The sequence below is a fragment of the Oncorhynchus clarkii genome, chromosome 9, assembly GCF_045791955.1.
Source record: "Oncorhynchus clarkii lewisi isolate Uvic-CL-2024 chromosome 9, UVic_Ocla_1.0, whole genome shotgun sequence".
NCBI lineage: Eukaryota > Metazoa > Chordata > Actinopteri > Salmoniformes > Salmonidae > Oncorhynchus > Oncorhynchus clarkii.
Window position 1 is genome coordinate 68,682,198 of NC_092155.1, and position 16,520 is coordinate 68,698,717.

Genomic DNA, 16,520 nt, shown 5'->3' on the forward strand with positions numbered 1-16,520 from the left:
AAGAAGACACATTCCTTCCTTAATGGAAGACTATCTGAATCTAATTAAACAAGATCGTTTCTTAGAATAGAACACAATATATACTCATACAGGTGTGTGTCTTACCATGTTACTTTAGGTCTGGGAGAGCCGAAGGTCTGACACTGCAGTACAGCCTTCTGTCCCTCTGTGAAGTTGTACTTCTGTCCGTCAGCATTCAGGATCTGAGGAGGCAGTTCTGGAACAGGATACAAGGTACAGGTTTATCAATGTGACATATTTGTTGTTGACACACAACACACACACACACACACACACAGCTCCCCCTCACCGATGACGAAGATGTAGGTATTGACTAGGATGGTTCCGTGTTTGTTGTGGGCCTGACACTGGTAGACTGCTGTATCAGTGAAGACCACATCTCTCAGAATCAGAGCTCCATCTCTCACAGTACGCCTAGGGGTTGGGTCTATGCCTGGGGAGAGACACACACACACATTAGAGCAAGTCATCACAGCATCCTACCAATACTGACTGGCATAGTCATGAGGAAAAATGACATTTTAAGTTATATTTTTAGAGTTGGTAATAGCCGAAAGACAAAAATATTCTAATTTGACCTAAGCACATCATTAGCAGGTGTAATAAGCTGAGTTTGTTGCTAAACCTTGTTAATGCATAGGTCAACTGTATGTGTAAGAGTAACGTGCGTTATTCCACACCTGTGATGGGTTTTCCGTTGATGCTCCAGGCGACAGCAGGAGACGGGATGCCATCAGCCTGACAGTCCAGTCTCACCGTCTCTCCTGGGGCATAGAGCTGGCTTACTGGCTCCTTGGTCCAGTATGGAGCCGCTGCGCAACAAACAGCACAGCATTATACACAACATTATGATACACAACACAAACCATCAATATGCAATTAGTTAAACAGACAGCATAGACAACAGACAGCATAGACAACAACAGACCTCATAGACAACAACAGACCTGCTAGACAGCAACATACCTCATAGACAGCTACAGACAGCATATAACACAACAGACAGCATAAAACACAACAGACAGCATATAACACAACAGACAGCATAGAACACAACAGACAGCACAGAACACAACAGACAGCATAGAACAACAGACAGCATAGAACAACAGACAGCATAGAACACAACAGACAGCACAGAACACAACAGACAGCATAGAACACAACAGACAGCATAGAACACAACAGACAGCATAGAACACAACAGACAGCATAGAACACAACAGACAGCACAGAACACAACAGACAGCATAGAACAAAACAGACAGCATAGAACACAACAGACAGCATAGAACACAACAGACAGCACAGAACACAACAGACAGCATAGAACACAACCGACAGCATAGAACACAACAGACAGCACAGAACACCGCAGACAGCCCTGAACATTACAGACAGCACAGAACACAACAGACAGCACAGAACACAACAGACAGTATAGAACACAACAGACAGCACAGAACAAAGCAGACAGCACAGAACACAACTGACAGCACAGAACACCGCAGACAGCATAGAACACAACAGACAGCACAGAACACAACAGACAGCATAGAACACAACAGACAGCATAGAACACAACAGACAGCACAGAACACAACAGACAGCACAGAACACAACAGACAGCATAGAACACAACAGACAGCATAGAACACAACAGACAGCACAGAACAAAACAGACAGCACAGAACACAACAGACAGCACAGAACACCGCAGACAGCACAGAACACAACAGACAGCACAGAACACAACAGACAACATAGAACACAACAGACAGCATAGAACACAACATACAGCACAGAACACAACAGACAGCACAGAACACAACAGACAGCACAGAACACAACAGACAGCACAGAACACAACAGACAGCACAGAACACAACAGACAGCATAGAACACAGCAGACAGCACAGAAAACAACAGACAACATAGAACACAACAGACAGCATAGAACACAGACAGCACAGAACACAACAGACAGCACAGAACACAACAGACAGCATAGAACACAACCGACAGCACAGAACAAAACAGACAGCACAGAACACAACAGACAGCACAGAACACAACAGACAGCATAGCACACAGCAGACAGCACAGAAAACAACAGACAACATAGAACACAACAGACAGCATAGAACACAGACAGCACAGAACACAACAGACAGCACAGAACACAACAGACAGCATAGAACACAACCGACAGCACAGAACAAAACAGACAGCACAGAACACAACAGACAGCACAGAACACAACAGACAGCATAGAACACAACAGACAGAATAGAACACCGCAGACAGCATAGAACACAACAGACAGCATAGAACACAACCGACAGCACAGAACACAACAGACAGCACAGAACACAACAGACAGCATAGAACACAACAGACAGCATAGAACACAACAGACAGCATAGAACACAACAGACAGCATAGAACACAACAGGCAGCACAGAACACAACAGACAGCACAGAACACAACAGACAGCACAGAACACAACAGACAGCATAGAACACAACAGACAGCACAGAACAAAACAGACAGCACAGAACACAACAGACAGCATAGCACACAGCAGACAGCACAGAAAACAACAGACAACATAGAACACAACAGACAGCATAGAACACAGACAGCACAGAACACAACAGACAGCACAGAACACAACAGACAGCATAGAACACAACCGACAGCACAGAACAAAACAGACAGCACAGAACACAACAGACAGCACAGAACACAACAGACAGCATAGAACACAACAGACAGAATAGAACACCGCAGACAGCATAGAACACAACAGACAGCATAGAACACAACCGACAGCACAGAACACAACAGACAGCACAGAACACAACAGACAGCATAGAACACAACAGACAGCACAGAACACAACAGACAGCATAGAACACAACAGACAGAATAGACAACAATAATGTTATACATCACATAGAAAAGAGACAACAGACAACAGCAGTATGACACACAACACACAAGATAATATGTACGTACTGTAACGCATGAGGGCATAGTGGAAAACACATCAACATACAGCCACAGCAGTAACCTTAGCAGGTAAACGAGAGATGAAACAGTGTGTGTGTGTGTTGTCTTGTTTACCTTCGACGCTAACGGTGTAGGTGTGTGTGACCTTGCCCTGTGAGTTGTTGACTGAACACTGGTACTCTCCCCCGTCGCTATCTGAGATGTTACTGATGCGCAGCAGACGGTCAAACAGATGTCTGGACGTACGGGACTCGGACAGCTGACCGTCCTTCCTCACCCACTGGACTGTAGGGGTAGGGCTGGAGGGGGAGGGAGTGTGAAGAGGGAGGGTGGGATGGTGGAGCCAAGAGGGGGAGTGGAGGGAGGGAGAGGGGGAGTGAAGGGAGGTAGAGGGGAAGGAAGGGAGGTGTGGAGGAGGAAGGGAAAGAGAGAAAGAGAGGAAGAAAGAGAAGGAGAGGGGGAGAGGGAGCGAAAAAGAGGCAAGATAGGTCAAGAGGAACATCTAATAGGCTTGCTTTGATTGACCTAGCCATGCCTGTGCACAGACAGAGAGAGAGTTAGACTTACAGGCCCTGGACGATGCACTCTAGCTCCAGGCTCTGGCCCCGGAGGGCGTGGTAAGTGCTGTGGCTCCCCGAGGGCCTCATCATCTGGGGCCTTCGGCTCCGAACCACTGAGTTAGCTGGTGAGAGAGAGAGAGAGAGACAGACAGGAACAGAGGTTCATACAGTGGTAGAAAATGTAAAAGTAAAGATACCTTGATAGAAAATGACTAAAGTCAAAGTGAAAATCACCCAGTAAAATACTACTTGAGTAAAAGTCTGAAAGTATTTGGTTTTAAATATACACTGAACAAAAATATGAAAGTAACATGTGAAGTGTTGGTCCCATGTTTCATGATCTGAAATTAAAAGATCCCAAAAATGTTCCATACCCACAAAAGCCTATTTTTCTCAAATGTTGTGCACAAATTTGTTTACATCCCTGTTAGTGAGCATTCTCCTTTGCCAAGATAATCCATCCACCTGACAGGTGTGTCATATCAAGAAGCTGATTGAACAGCATGATCATTACACAGGTGCAGCTGAGGAGTATTTGTCTGTAATAAAACCCTTTTGTTTGGAAAAACTCATTCTGATTGGCTGGGCCTGGCTGTCAAGTGGCTGGGCCTGGCTGTCAAGTGGCTGGGCCTGGCTGTCAAGTGGCTGGGCCTGGCTGTCAAGTGGGTGGGCCTGGCTGTCAAGTGGGTGGGCCTGGCTGTCAAGTGGCTGGGCCTGGCTGTCAAGTGGCTGGGCCTGGCTGTCAAGTGGGTGGGCCTGGCTGTCAAGTGGGTGGGCCTGGCTGTCAAGTGGGTGGGCCTGGCTGTCAAGTGGGTGGGCCTGGCTGTCAAGTGGGTGGGCCTGGCTGTCAAGTGGGTGGGCCTGGCTGTCAAGTGGCTGTCAATTTAATTGGACTGATTTCCTTCTATGAATTGTAACTCGTTGAAATTGTTGCATGTTGCATTTATATTTTTGTTCAGTATACTAAAGTATTAACAGTAAAGTAGGGTAAATGTTATAAATCATTTCAAATTCCACATTGAGCCAACCAGACAGCATGATATTCTTGTTTTTTAAATTTACAGATAGTCAGGGGAACACTCCAACACTCAGACATAATTTACAAACAAAGCATTTGTGTTTAGTGAGTCCACCAGATCAGAGGCAGTAGGGATGACCAGGGACGTTCTCTTGATAAGTGTGGGAATTGGAACATTTTCCTGTCCTGTTAAGCATTCAAAATGTAACAAGTATTTTTGGGTGTCAGGGAAAATGTACGTGAGTAAGAAGAACATTATTTTCTTGTCATCTATGTTCATTAGCCACTCTACTGTAGGCAACACTACAGATATCTGACATGCTCCTATACCCCCAGGTGGCCTTGGCTTGGGTTACGGTCCCATCAGTGTCTCTGTTTATCAATATCAGAGTGGCTTCTTAACTAACATGTGGGGAGGGGTTGAGACAACCGGTACAGTAGCTAACAAATGGCCTTCAGGTGCTATCGTATGTTACCATGGTGACTGACATTATTAGTAGTGACTCATGGTCAGGGTGATTGACTCGCACTTCATTACCATGGTGACCAAGGTCAGTCTACATTGTGTTACCACGGTTACTGAGGTCAGTCTAGTTTAATATTTACAGGTTGTGACGGTGAGGATGATGGGTTCCTTAAAGAGTTTGTTTGGAGCGCTGAGGTGCTGGGCATTATAGGTCATAACAGTTATAGTACTGTGTTATCATGGTGAGTGACGGTGTACTTACAGGTTGTAACAGTCATGGTGATGGGTTCCTTGGAGAGGATGGTGCGAGCGCTGAGGTACTGGGCGTTACAGGTGTAGTCAATACGGGTGTCATCGACGGTGACGTGAGAGAAGTATAGGTTCCCGTCCCGGCCCTGGGTTACACGATCATTTAGCTCAATGTGATGCATTCCTGGAGGGGAGGGGAGGGAGGGGAGGGAGAAGAGATGGAGCAGGGAGGGGGGTAGGGGGGAAGGAAGTGAGAAGGAGTGGGGAGGGGAGAGTAGGGGAGTGAGAGGAGAAGGAGTGTGGAGGGGAGGGGGAGTATGGGGGTAGGGAGGGAGAAGAGAAGGAGCGGGGAGGTGAGGGAGAGTAGGGGGAAGGGAGTGAGAAGAGTAGGAGCGGGGAGGTGAGGGGGAAGGGAGGGAGAAGAGTAGGAGCGGGGAGGTGAGGGGGAGTAGGGGGAAGGGAGGGAGAAGAGTAGGAGCGGGGAGGTGAGGGGGAATGGAGGGAGAAGAGTAGGAGCGGGGAGGTGAGGGGGAGCAGGGGGAAGGGAGTGAGAAGAGTAGGAGCGGGGAGGTGAGGGGGATTAGGGGGAAGGGAGTGAGAAGAGTAGGAGCGGGGAGGTGAGGGGGAGTAGGGGGAAGGGAGGGAGAAGAGTAGGAGCGGGGAGGTGAGGGGGAATGGAGGGAGAAGAGTCGGAGCGGGGAGGTGAGGGGGATTAGGGGGAAGGGAGGGAGAAGAGTAGGAGCGGGGAGGTGAGGGGGAATGGAGGGAGAAGAGTAGGAGCGGGGAGGTGAGGGGGATTAGGGGGAAGGGAGGGAGAAGAGTAGGAGCGGGGAGGTGAGAGAGAGTAGGGGGAAGGGAGGGAGAAGAGTAGGAGCGGGGAGGTGAGGGGGAATGGAGGGAGAAGAGTAGGAGCGGGGAGGTGAGGGGGAGTAGGGGGAAGGGAGGGAGAAGAGTAGGAGCGGGGAGGTGAGGGGGATTAGGGGGAAGGGAGGGAGAAGAGTAGGAGCGGGGAGGTGAGAGAGAGTAGGGGGAAGGGAGGGAGAAGAGTAGGAGCGGGGAGGTGAGGGGGAATGGAGGGAGAAGAGTAGGAGCGGGGAGGTGAGGGGGAGTAGGGGGAAGGGAGGGAGAAGAGTAGGAGCGGGGAGGTGAGGGGGATTAGGGGGAAGGGAGGGAGAAGAGTAGGAGCGGGGAGGTGAGAGAGAGTAGGGGGAAGGGAGGGAGAAGAGTAGGAGCGGGGAGGTGAGTAGGGGGAAGGGGAAGAGTAGGAGCGGGGAGGGAGAGTAGGGGGAAGGGGAAGTGAAGGAGCGGGGAGGGAGAGTAGGGGGAAGGGAGTGAGAGTAGGGGGAAGGGAGGGAGAAGAGTCGGAGCGGGGAGTGAGAGTAGGGGGAAGGGAGGGAGAAGAGTAGGAGCGGGGAGGTGAGAGAGAGTAGGGGGAAGGGAGGGAGAAGAGTAGGAGCGGGGAGGTGAGAGAGAGTAGGGGGAAGGGAGGGAGAAGAGTAGGAGCGGGGAGGTGAGGGGGAGTAGGGGGAAGGGAGGGAGAAGAGTAGGAGCGGGGAGGTGAGGGGGAGTAGGGGGAAGGGAGGGAGAAGAGTAGGAGCGGGGAGATGAGGGGGTTTAGGGGGAAGGGAGGGAGAAGGGTAGGAGCGGGGAGGTGAGGGGGAGTAGGGGGAAGGGAGTGAGAAGAGTAGGAGCGGTGAGGTGAGGGGGAGTATGGGGAAGGGAGCGAGAAGAGTAGGAGCGGGGAGGTGAGGGGGAGTAGGGGGAAGGGAGTGAGAAGAGTTGGAGTGAGGAGGGGGAGTAGGGGGAGGGGAGGGAGAAGAGTAGGAGCAGGGAGGGGAGGGGAGTAGGGGGAAGGGAGTGAGAAGAGTAGAAGCGGGGAGGTGAGGGAGAGTAGGGGGAAGGGAGTGAGAAGAGTAGGAGCGGGGAGGTGAGTAGGGGGAAGGGGAAGAGTAGGAGCGGGGAGGGAGAGTAGGGGGAAGGGGAAGAGAAGGAGCGGGGAGGGAGAGTAGGGGGATGGGAGGGAGAAGAGTAGGAGCGGGGAGGTGAGGGGGAGTAGGGGGAAGGGAGTGAGAAGAGTAGGAGCGTTGAGGTGAGGGGGAGTATGGGGAAGGGAGCGAGAAGAGTAGGAGCGGGGAGGTGAGGGGGAGTAGGGGGAAGGGAGTGAGAAGAGTTGGAGTGAGGAGGGGGAGTAGGGGGAGGGGAGGGAGAAGAGTAGGAGCAGGGAGGGGAGGGGAGTAGGGGGAAGGGAGTGAGAAGAGTAGGAGTGGGGAGGGAGAGTAGGGGGAAGGGAGTGAGAAGAGTAGAAGCGGGGAGGTGAGGGAGAGTAGGGGGAAGGGAGTGAGAAGAGTAGGAGCGGGGAGGTGAGTAGGGGGAAGGGGAAGAGTAGGAGCAGGGAGGGAGAGTAGGGGGAAGGGGAAGAGAAGGAGCGGGGAGGGAGAGTAGGGGGAAGGGAGTGAGAGTAGGGGGAAGGGAGGGAGAAGAGTCGGAGCGGGGAGGGAGAGTAGGGGGAAGGGGAAGAGTAGGAGCGGGGAGGTGAGGGGGAAGGGAGCGAGAAGAGTAGGAGCGGGGAGGGAGAGTAGGGGGGAAGGGGAAGAGTAGGAGCGGGGAGGGAGAGTAGGGGGAAGGGGAAGAGTAGGAGCGGGGAGGGAGAGTAGGGGGAAGGGGAAGAGAAGGAGCGGGGAGTGAGAGTAGGGGGAAGGGAGGGAGAAGAGTAGGAGCGGGGAGGTGAGGAGGAGTAGGGGTAAGGGAGTGAGAAGAGTAGGAGCGGGGAGGTGAGGGGGAGCAGGGGGAAGGGAGGGAGAAGAGTAGGAGCGGGGAGGGAGAGTAGGGGTAAGGGAGTGAGAAGAGTAGGAGCGGGGAGGTGAGGGGGAGCAGGGGGAAGGGAGGGAGAAGAGTAGGAGCGGGGAGGGAGAGTAGGGGGAAGGGAGTGAGAGTAGGGGTAAGGGAGTGAGAAGAGTAGGAGCGGGGAGGTGAGGGGGAGCAGGGGGAAGGGAGGGAGAAGAGTAGGAGCGGGGAGGGAGAGTAGGGGGGAAGGGAGTGAGAAGAGTAGGAGCGGGGAGGTGAGGGGGAGCAGGGGGAAGGGAGTGAGAAGAGTAGGAGCGGGGAGGGAGAGTAGGGGGAAGGGAGTGAGAAGAGTAGGAGCGGGGAGGGAGAGTAGGGGGAAGGGAGTGAGAGTAGGGGTAAGGGAGTGAGAAGAGTAGGAGCGGGGAGTGAGAGTAGGGGTAAGGGAGTGAGAAGAGTAGGAGCGGGGAGGGAGAGTAGGGGGAAGGGAGTGAGAAGAATAGAAGCGGGGAGGGAGAGTAGGGGGAAGGGAGTGAGAAGAGTAGGAGCGGGGAGGTGAGGGGGAGCAGGGGGAAGGGAGGGAGAAGAGTAGGAGCGGGGAGGGAGAGTAGGGGGAAGGGAGTGAGAGTAGGGGTAAGGGAGTGAGAAGAGTAGGAGCGGGGAGGTGAGGGGGAGCAGGGGGAAGGGAGGGAGAAGAGTAGGAGCGGGGAGGGAGAGTAGGGGGAAGGGAGTGAGAAGAGTAGGAGCGGGGAGGTGAGGGGGAGCAGGGGGAAGGGGGGGAGAAGAGTAGGAGCGGGGAGGGAGAGTAGGGGGAAGGGAGTGAGAAGAGTAGGAGCGGGGAGGGAGAGTAGGGGGAGGTGAGGGGGAGTAGGGGTAAGGGAGTGAGAAGAGTAGGAGCGGGGAGGGAGAGTAGGGGGAAGGGAGTGAGAAGAGTAGGAGCGGGGAGGGAGAGTAGGGGGGAAGGGAGTGAGAAGAGTAGGAGCGGGGAGGGAGAGTAGGGGGAAGGGAGGGAGAAGAGTAGGAGCGGGGAGGGAGAGTAGGGGTAAGGGAGTGAGAAGAGTAGGAGCGGGGAGGGAGAGTAGGGGGGAAGGGAGTGAGAAGAGTAGGAGCGGGGAGGGAGAGTAGAGGGAAGGGAGTGAGAAGAGTAGGAGCGGGGAGGGAGAGTAGGGGGGAAGGGAGTGAGAAGAGTAGGAGCGGGGAGGGAGAGTAGGGGGAAGGGAGTGAGAGTAGGGGTAAGGGAGTGAGAAGAGTAGGAGCGGGGAGTGAGAGTAGGGGTAAGGGAGTGAGAAGAGTAGGAGCGGGGAGGGAGAGTAGGGGGAAGGGAGTGAGAGTAGGGGGAAGGGAGTGAGAAGAGTAGGAGCGGGGAGGGAGAGTAGGGGGAAGGGAGGGAGAAGAGTAGGAGCGGGGAGGGAGAGTAGGGGTAAGGGAGTGAGAAGAGTAGGAGTGGGGAGGGAGAGTAGGGGGGAAGGGAGTGAGAAGAGTAGGAGCGGGGAGGTGAGGGGGAGCAGGGGGAAGGGAGTGAGAAGAGTAGGAGCGGGGAGGGAGAGTAGGGGGAAGGGAGTGAGAAGAGTAGGAGCGGGGAGGGAGAGTAGGGGGAAGGGAGTGAGAGTAGGGGTAAGGGAGTGAGAAGAGTAGGAGCGGGGAGTGAGAGTAGGGGTAAGGGAGTGAGAAGAGTAGGAGCGGGGAGGGAGAGTAGGGGGAAGGGAGTGAGAAGAATAGAAGCGGGGAGGGAGAGTAGGGGGAAGGGAGTGAGAAGAGTAGGAGCGGGGAGGTGAGGGGGAGCAGGGGGAAGGGAGGGAGAAGAGTAGGAGCGGGGAGGGAGAGTAGGGGGAAGGGAGTGAGAGTAGGGGTAAGGGAGTGAGAAGAGTAGGAGCGGGGAGGTGAGGGGGAGCAGGGGGAAGGGAGGGAGAAGAGTAGGAGCGGGGAGGGAGAGTAGGGGGAAGGGAGTGAGAAGAGTAGGAGCGGGGAGGTGAGGGGGAGCAGGGGGAAGGGAGGGAGAAGAGTAGGAGCGGGGAGGGAGAGTAGGGGGAAGGGAGTGAGAAGAGTAGGAGCGGGGAGGGAGAGTAGGGGGAGGTGAGGGGGAGTAGGGGTAAGGGAGTGAGAAGAGTAGGAGCGGGGAGGGAGAGTAGGGGGAAGGGAGTGAGAAGAGTAGGAGCGGGGAGGGAGAGTAGGGGGGAAGGGAGTGAGAAGAGTAGGAGCGGGGAGGGAGAGTAGGGGGAAGGGAGGGAGAAGAGTAGGAGCGGGGAGGGAGAGTAGGGGGGAAGGGAGTGAGAAGAGTAGGAGCGGGGAGGGAGAGTAGGGGGAAGGGAGTGAGAGTAGGGGTAAGGGAGTGAGAAGAGTAGGAGCGGGGAGGGAGAGTAGGGGGAAGGGAGTGAGAGTAGGGGTAAGGGAGTGAGAAGAGTAGGAGCGGGGAGGGAGAGTAGGGGGAAGGGAGTGAGAGTAGGGGGAAGGGAGTGAGAAGAGTAGGAGCGGGGAGGGAGAGTAGGGGGAAGGGAGGGAGAAGAGTAGGAGCGGGGAGGGAGAGTAGGGGTAAGGGAGTGAGAAGAGTAGGAGTGGGGAGGGAGAGTAGGGGGGAAGGGAGTGAGAAGAGTAGGAGCGGGGAGGGAGAGTAGGGGGAAGGGAGTGAGAAGAGTAGGAGCGGGGAGGGAGAGTAGGGGGGAAGGGAGTGAGAAGAGTAGGAGCGGGGAGGGAGAGTAGGGGGAAGGGAGTGAGAGTAGGGGTAAGGGAGTGAGAAGAGTAGGAGCGGGGAGGGAGAGTAAGGGGAAGGGAGTGAGAGTAGGGGTAAGGGAGTGAGAAGAGTAGGAGCGGGGAGGGAGAGTAGGGGGAAGGGAGGGAGAAGAGTAGGAGCGGGGAGGGAGAGTAGGGGGGAAGGGAGTGAGAAGAGTAGGAGTGGGGAGGGAGAGTAGGGGGAAGGGAGTGAGAGTAGGGGGAAGGGAGTGAGAAGAGTAGGAGCGGGGAGGGAGAGTAGGGGGACGGGAGTGGGAAGAGTAGGAGCGGGGAGGGAGAGTAGGGGTAAGGGAGTGAGAAGAGTAGGAGCGGGGAGGGAGAGTAGGGGGAAGGGAGTGAGAGTAGGGGTAAGGGAGTGAGAAGAGTAGGAGCGGGGAGGGAGAGTAGGGGGAAGGGAGTGAGAGTAGGGGTAAGGGAGTGAGAAGAGTAGGAGCGGGGAGGGAGAGTAGGGGGAAGGGAGTGAGAGTAGGGGGAAGGGAGTGAGAAGAGTAGGAGCGGGGAGGGAGAGTAGGGGGAAGGGAGTGAGAAGAGTAGGAGCGGGGAGGGAGAGTAGGGGGGAAGGGGAAGAGAAGGAGGGAGAATATACCTGTATTTTATTTATGTTTTATTCAGCAAAAAGAACACAACATGAAAAGTCAGATGGTCAAAGGAGATGGAGAGGCAGATAAAGGATGAGTAAAACAGAGAGAGAGAGAGATACTCACGCTCGTCCATCCAGTGGATGACAGGAGGAACAGTGCTGAAGGGAGGGTTACATTTCAGTACCACACTCTCTCCTTCCTCCACCTTCTTCTTCACCTTCTGCTCTTTCTGCAGGGCTGGGGTATCTGAAAGGGAGACAGAGCGATGTCAGTAACTCTTTAGGTGAGGCTGGTATCATGTAGTATGTATTACTTGTTATGAGCGTGTATAAATCATGTAGTATGTATTACTTGTTATGAGCGTGTATAAATCATGTAGTATGTATTACTTCTTATGAGCGTGTATAAATCATGTAGTATGTATTACTTCTTATGAGCGTGTATAAATCATGTAGTATGTATTACTTGTTATGAGCGTGTATAAATCATGTAGTATGTATTACTTGTTATGAGCGTGTATAAATCATGTAGTATGTATTACTTCTTATGAGCGTGTATAAATCATGTAGTATGTATTACTTGTTATGAGCTTGTATAAATCATGTAGAATGTATTACTTGTTATGAGCATGTTTAATCCCATATAATAGTTTCTTGTCAACTCATAACACCATGTCAACTCATAACAAGTATGTCAACTCATAACAAGTATGTCAACTCATAGCACGTATGGCAACTCATAACAAGTATGTCAACTCATAACACCATGTCAACTCATAACACCATGTCAACTAATAACAAGTATGTCAACTCATAGCACGTATGTCAACTCATAACACGTACGTCAACTCATAACACGTACGTCAACTCAACACGTACGTCAACTCATAGCACGTATGTCTGTCACGATCGTCGCCCTCCTCGTCGTGGAGGAGGAGTAGTTGGTAGGATCGGAGGACCAAAATGCAGCGTGGTATGGGCTCATCGTGAATTTAATGAACAGAGAACACTTGAACAAACTATACAAAACAATAAATGAATAACGACCGTGAAGCTATGATAAGAACTGTGCTGACACAAGCAACTAACATAGACACATACAAAGCAAACTATGGTCAGGGCGTGACAGTACCCCCCCCCCCCCCCCCAAGGTGCGGACTCCGGCCGCAAAACCTGAACCTATAGGGGAGGGTCTGGGTGGGCATCTGTCCGCGGTGGCGGCTCTGGTGCTGGACGTGGCCCCCACTCCACCATAGTCTCAGTCCACTTTAGTAGCTGGCGCTGGACGTGGCCCCCACTCCATCATAGTCTTAGTCCACTTTAGTAGCATCCTTTGAGCGGCGACCCTCGCCGCCGACCTTGGCCTAGGAACCCTAACAGAGGGCCCCACTGGACTGAGGGGCAGCTCCGGACTGAGGGGTAGCTCCGGACTGAGGGGCAGCTCAGGACTGAGGGGCAGCTCAGGACTGAGGGGCAGCTCAGGACTGAGGGGCAGCTCAGGACTGAGGGGCAGCTCAGGACTGAGGGGTAGCTCCGGACTGAGGGGTAGCTCAGGACTGAGGGGTAGCTCAGGACTGAAGGGTAGCTCAGGACTGAAGGGTAGCTCAGGACTGAGGGGCAGCTCCGGACTGAATGGCAGCTCTGGACTGAATGGCAGCTCCGGACTGGCTGGCGGCTCTGGCAGCTCCTGGCTGGCTGGCGGCTCCTGGCTAGCTGGCGGCTCTGGCGGCTCCTGGCTGGCTGGCGGCTCTGGCGGATCCTGGCTGGCTGGCGGCTCAGGAGGCTCCTGGCTGGCTGGCGGCTCAGGACAGACTGGCGACTCTGGCGGCTCAGGACAGACGGGAGACTCTGGCGGCTCAGGACAGACGGGAGACTCTGGCGGCTCAGGACAGACGGGAGACTCTGGCGGCTCAGGACAGACGGGAGACTCTGGCGGCTCAGGATAGACGGGAGACTCTGGCGGCTCAGGAGAGACGGGAGACTCTGGCGGCTCAGGACAGACGGGAGACTCTGGCGGCTCAGGATAGACGGGAGACTCTGGCGGCTCAGGACAGACGGGAGCACCTGTAGGCAAAAGACGGAGAGACAGCCTGGAGCGGGGGGCTGCCACCGGAGGGCTGGTGCGTGGAGGTGGCACTGGATAGACCGGACCGTGAAGGTGCACTGGAGATTGTGAGAGCAGTGCTGGCGCCATCCGCCCTGGCTGGATCTTCGCCCTAGCCCGGCAGATGTGGGGAGCTGGGATGTAGCGTACCGGGCTAAGCGCGCGTACTGGGGACACCGTGTGTTCCACCGCATAACACGGTGCCTGACCAGTACAACGGCCGCCACGGTTAGCACGGCTAGGAGCGCTGTAGCGCTGAGCTGGCACAGGACGTGCAGGGCTAGGGAGGTGCACAGGAGGCCTGGTGCATGAGGCTGGCACAGTCTACACCAGACGACTAGCACGCACCTCAGGACGAGTATGGAGAGCTGACCCAGGTGACATCAACTCCCCGACACGCTCCGTCGGGCGGATGTCGTGCCTCATGCTCCAACACAGCACCTCCCTCATAACTCTCTCCTCCAATCTCCCCATTAACTCCTTCACTGTCTCTGCTTCGCTCACCTCCAACACCGCCCTGACCGGCTCTGGTTCCCTCCTTGGCTCCTTACGGTAAACAGGGGGAGTTGGCTCAGGTCTGACTCCTGACTCTGCCACACTCATCCCTGTGCCCCTCCCAATACATTTTTGGGGCTGCCTCTCGGGCTTCCAGCCGCGCTACCTTGCTAGCTCCTCGTAATGCCGCCTCTCTGCTTTCGCTGCCTCCAACTCTGCTTTGGGGCGGCGATATTCCCCTGGCTGCTCCCAGGGTCCTTTGCCGTCCAAAATCTCCTCCCATGTCCAGGAGTCTTGTGATGCTGGCTGCTACTGCTGCCGCTGGAAGGATCGGAGGACCAAAATGCAGCGTGGTATGTGCTCATTGTGAATTTAATGAACAGAGAACACTTGAACAAACTATACAAAACAATAAACGAATAACAACCGTGAAGCTATAGTAAGAACTGTGCTGACACAAGCAACTAACATAGACACATACAAAGTAAACTATGGTCAGGGCGTGACAATGTCATCTCATAGCATGTATGTCAACTCATAACACCCAGGTCAACATAAGTGTTATACATGCCCGTGACAAGGCTTACAATGCAAAATACCTGTTGCGTTAGCCAAAGTGTTGATGATATAAGCCTTTTCAACACAACTCAGAATGCAAGCAGTAGACCACTTGTTTACAGGCAAACAGTGTTATGCTCCAGAAGTAGGATGCTGAATGCTTTGTGAGTCATCGCATAATCTGTGTGTTTGTGTGCTCTCTTCTCTCTTGTTCTCATCGTTAATAATCCCAGCAGACCTAGCAAACTAAAGATGTTGCTGTTCTGTTGCTGCACGATATCAACTAGACCTTGTCGTCAGGGAAACTGAGAAGGAGGTTTCTGGAGAGAGAGAGCCGAAGATACAGGTAGATGTGTGTGTTTGTGAGAAGAGAGTGTGTGTGTTTGTATGTGTGTGTTTGTGAGAAGAGTGTGTGTGTGTGCGTGCATGTGTGTTTGTGAGAGAGTCAAATCAAATCAAATTTTATTGGTCACGTACACATGGTTAGCAGATGTTATTGCAAGTGTAGCGAAATGCTTGTGCTTCTAGTTCCGACCGTGCAGTAACATCTAACAAGTAATCTAACAATTTCACAACAACTACCTTATACACACAAGTGTAAAGGAATGAATAAGAATATGTACATATAAATATATGGATGAGTGATGGCCGTGCGGCATAGGCAAGATGCAGTAGATGGTATAGAGTACAGTATATACATATGAGATGAGTAATGTATGGTATGTAAACATTATATAAAGTGGCATTGTTTAAAGTGGCTAGTGATACATTTATTAAATCCATTTTTTTATTATTAAAGTGGCTAGAGATTTGAGTCAGTATGTTGGTAGCAGCCACTCAATGTTGGTGATGGTTGTTTAACAGTCTGATGGCCTTGAGATAGAAGCTGTACTGACCTCGCCTTCTGGATTATAGCGGGGTGAACAGGTAGTGGCTTGGGTGGTTGTTGTCCTTGATGATCTTTATGGCCTTCCTGTGACATCAGGTGGTGTAGGTGTCCTGGAGGGCAGGTAGTTTGCCCCCGGTGATGCGTTGTGCAGACCTCACTACCCTCTGGAGAGCCTTACGGTTGTGGGCGGAGCAGTTGCCGTACCAGGCGGTGATACAGCCCGACAGGATGCTCTCGATTGTTCTTCTGTAAAGGTTTGTGAGTGTTGTGACAAGCCAAATTTCTTCAGCCTCCTGAGGTTGAAGAGGTGCTGTTGCGCCTTCTTCACCACGCTGCCTGTGTGGATGGACCATTTCAGTTTGTCTGTGATGTGTACGCCGAGGAACTTAAAACGTTCCACCTTCTCCACTACTGTCCTGTCGATGTGGATATGGGGCTGCTCCCTCTGCTGTTTCCTGAAGTCCATGATCATCTCCTTTGTTTTGTTGATATTGAGTGTGAGGTTATTTTCCTGACACCACACTCCGAGGGCCCTCGCCTCCTCCCTGTATGCTGGCTCGTCGTTGTTGATAATCAAGCCTACCACTGTATTGTCGTCTGCAAACTTGATGATTGAGTTGGAGGCGTGCGTGGCCACGCAGTCGTGGGTGAACAGGGTGTACAGAAGAGGGCTGAGAACCTTTGTGGGGCCCCAGTGTTAGCGATCAGCGGGGTGGAGATGTTTCCTACCCTCACCACCTGGGGGTGGCCCGTCAGGAAGTCCAGGACCCAGTTGCACAAGGAGGGGTCGAGACCCGGGGTCTTGAGCTTAATGATGAGTTTGGAGGGTACTATGGTGTTAAATGCTGAGCTGTAATCGATGAACAGCATTCTTACATAGGTATTCCTCTTGTCCAGATGGGATAGGGCGGTGTGCAGTGTGATTGCGATTGCGTCGTCTGTGGACCTATTGGGGCGGTAATCAAATTGGAGTGGGTCTAGGGTGTCAGGTAGGGTGGAGGTGATATGATCCTTGACTAGTCTCTCAAAGCACTTCATGATGATGGAAGTGAGTGC

General features: G+C 53.3%; 1 protein-coding gene across 1 annotated transcript in view; it reads right to left on the reverse strand.

The window, feature by feature from the left end:
- Positions 1-16,520, reverse strand: part of LOC139416851 (neural cell adhesion molecule L1-like) — a 135,315-nt gene that overhangs the window by 35,897 nt on the left and 82,898 nt on the right. The window contains exons 5-11 of the mRNA XM_071165987.1: positions 11,543-11,665; positions 5,344-5,514; positions 3,605-3,719; positions 3,152-3,336; positions 702-833; positions 311-454; positions 106-217 (exon numbers count right to left, since the gene is read on the reverse strand). Of these exons, the coding sequence (XP_071022088.1) occupies positions 106-217; positions 311-454; positions 702-833; positions 3,152-3,336; positions 3,605-3,719; positions 5,344-5,514; positions 11,543-11,665 (982 nt within the window). The remainder of the gene's footprint in view (positions 1-105; positions 218-310; positions 455-701; positions 834-3,151; positions 3,337-3,604; positions 3,720-5,343; positions 5,515-11,542; positions 11,666-16,520) is intronic.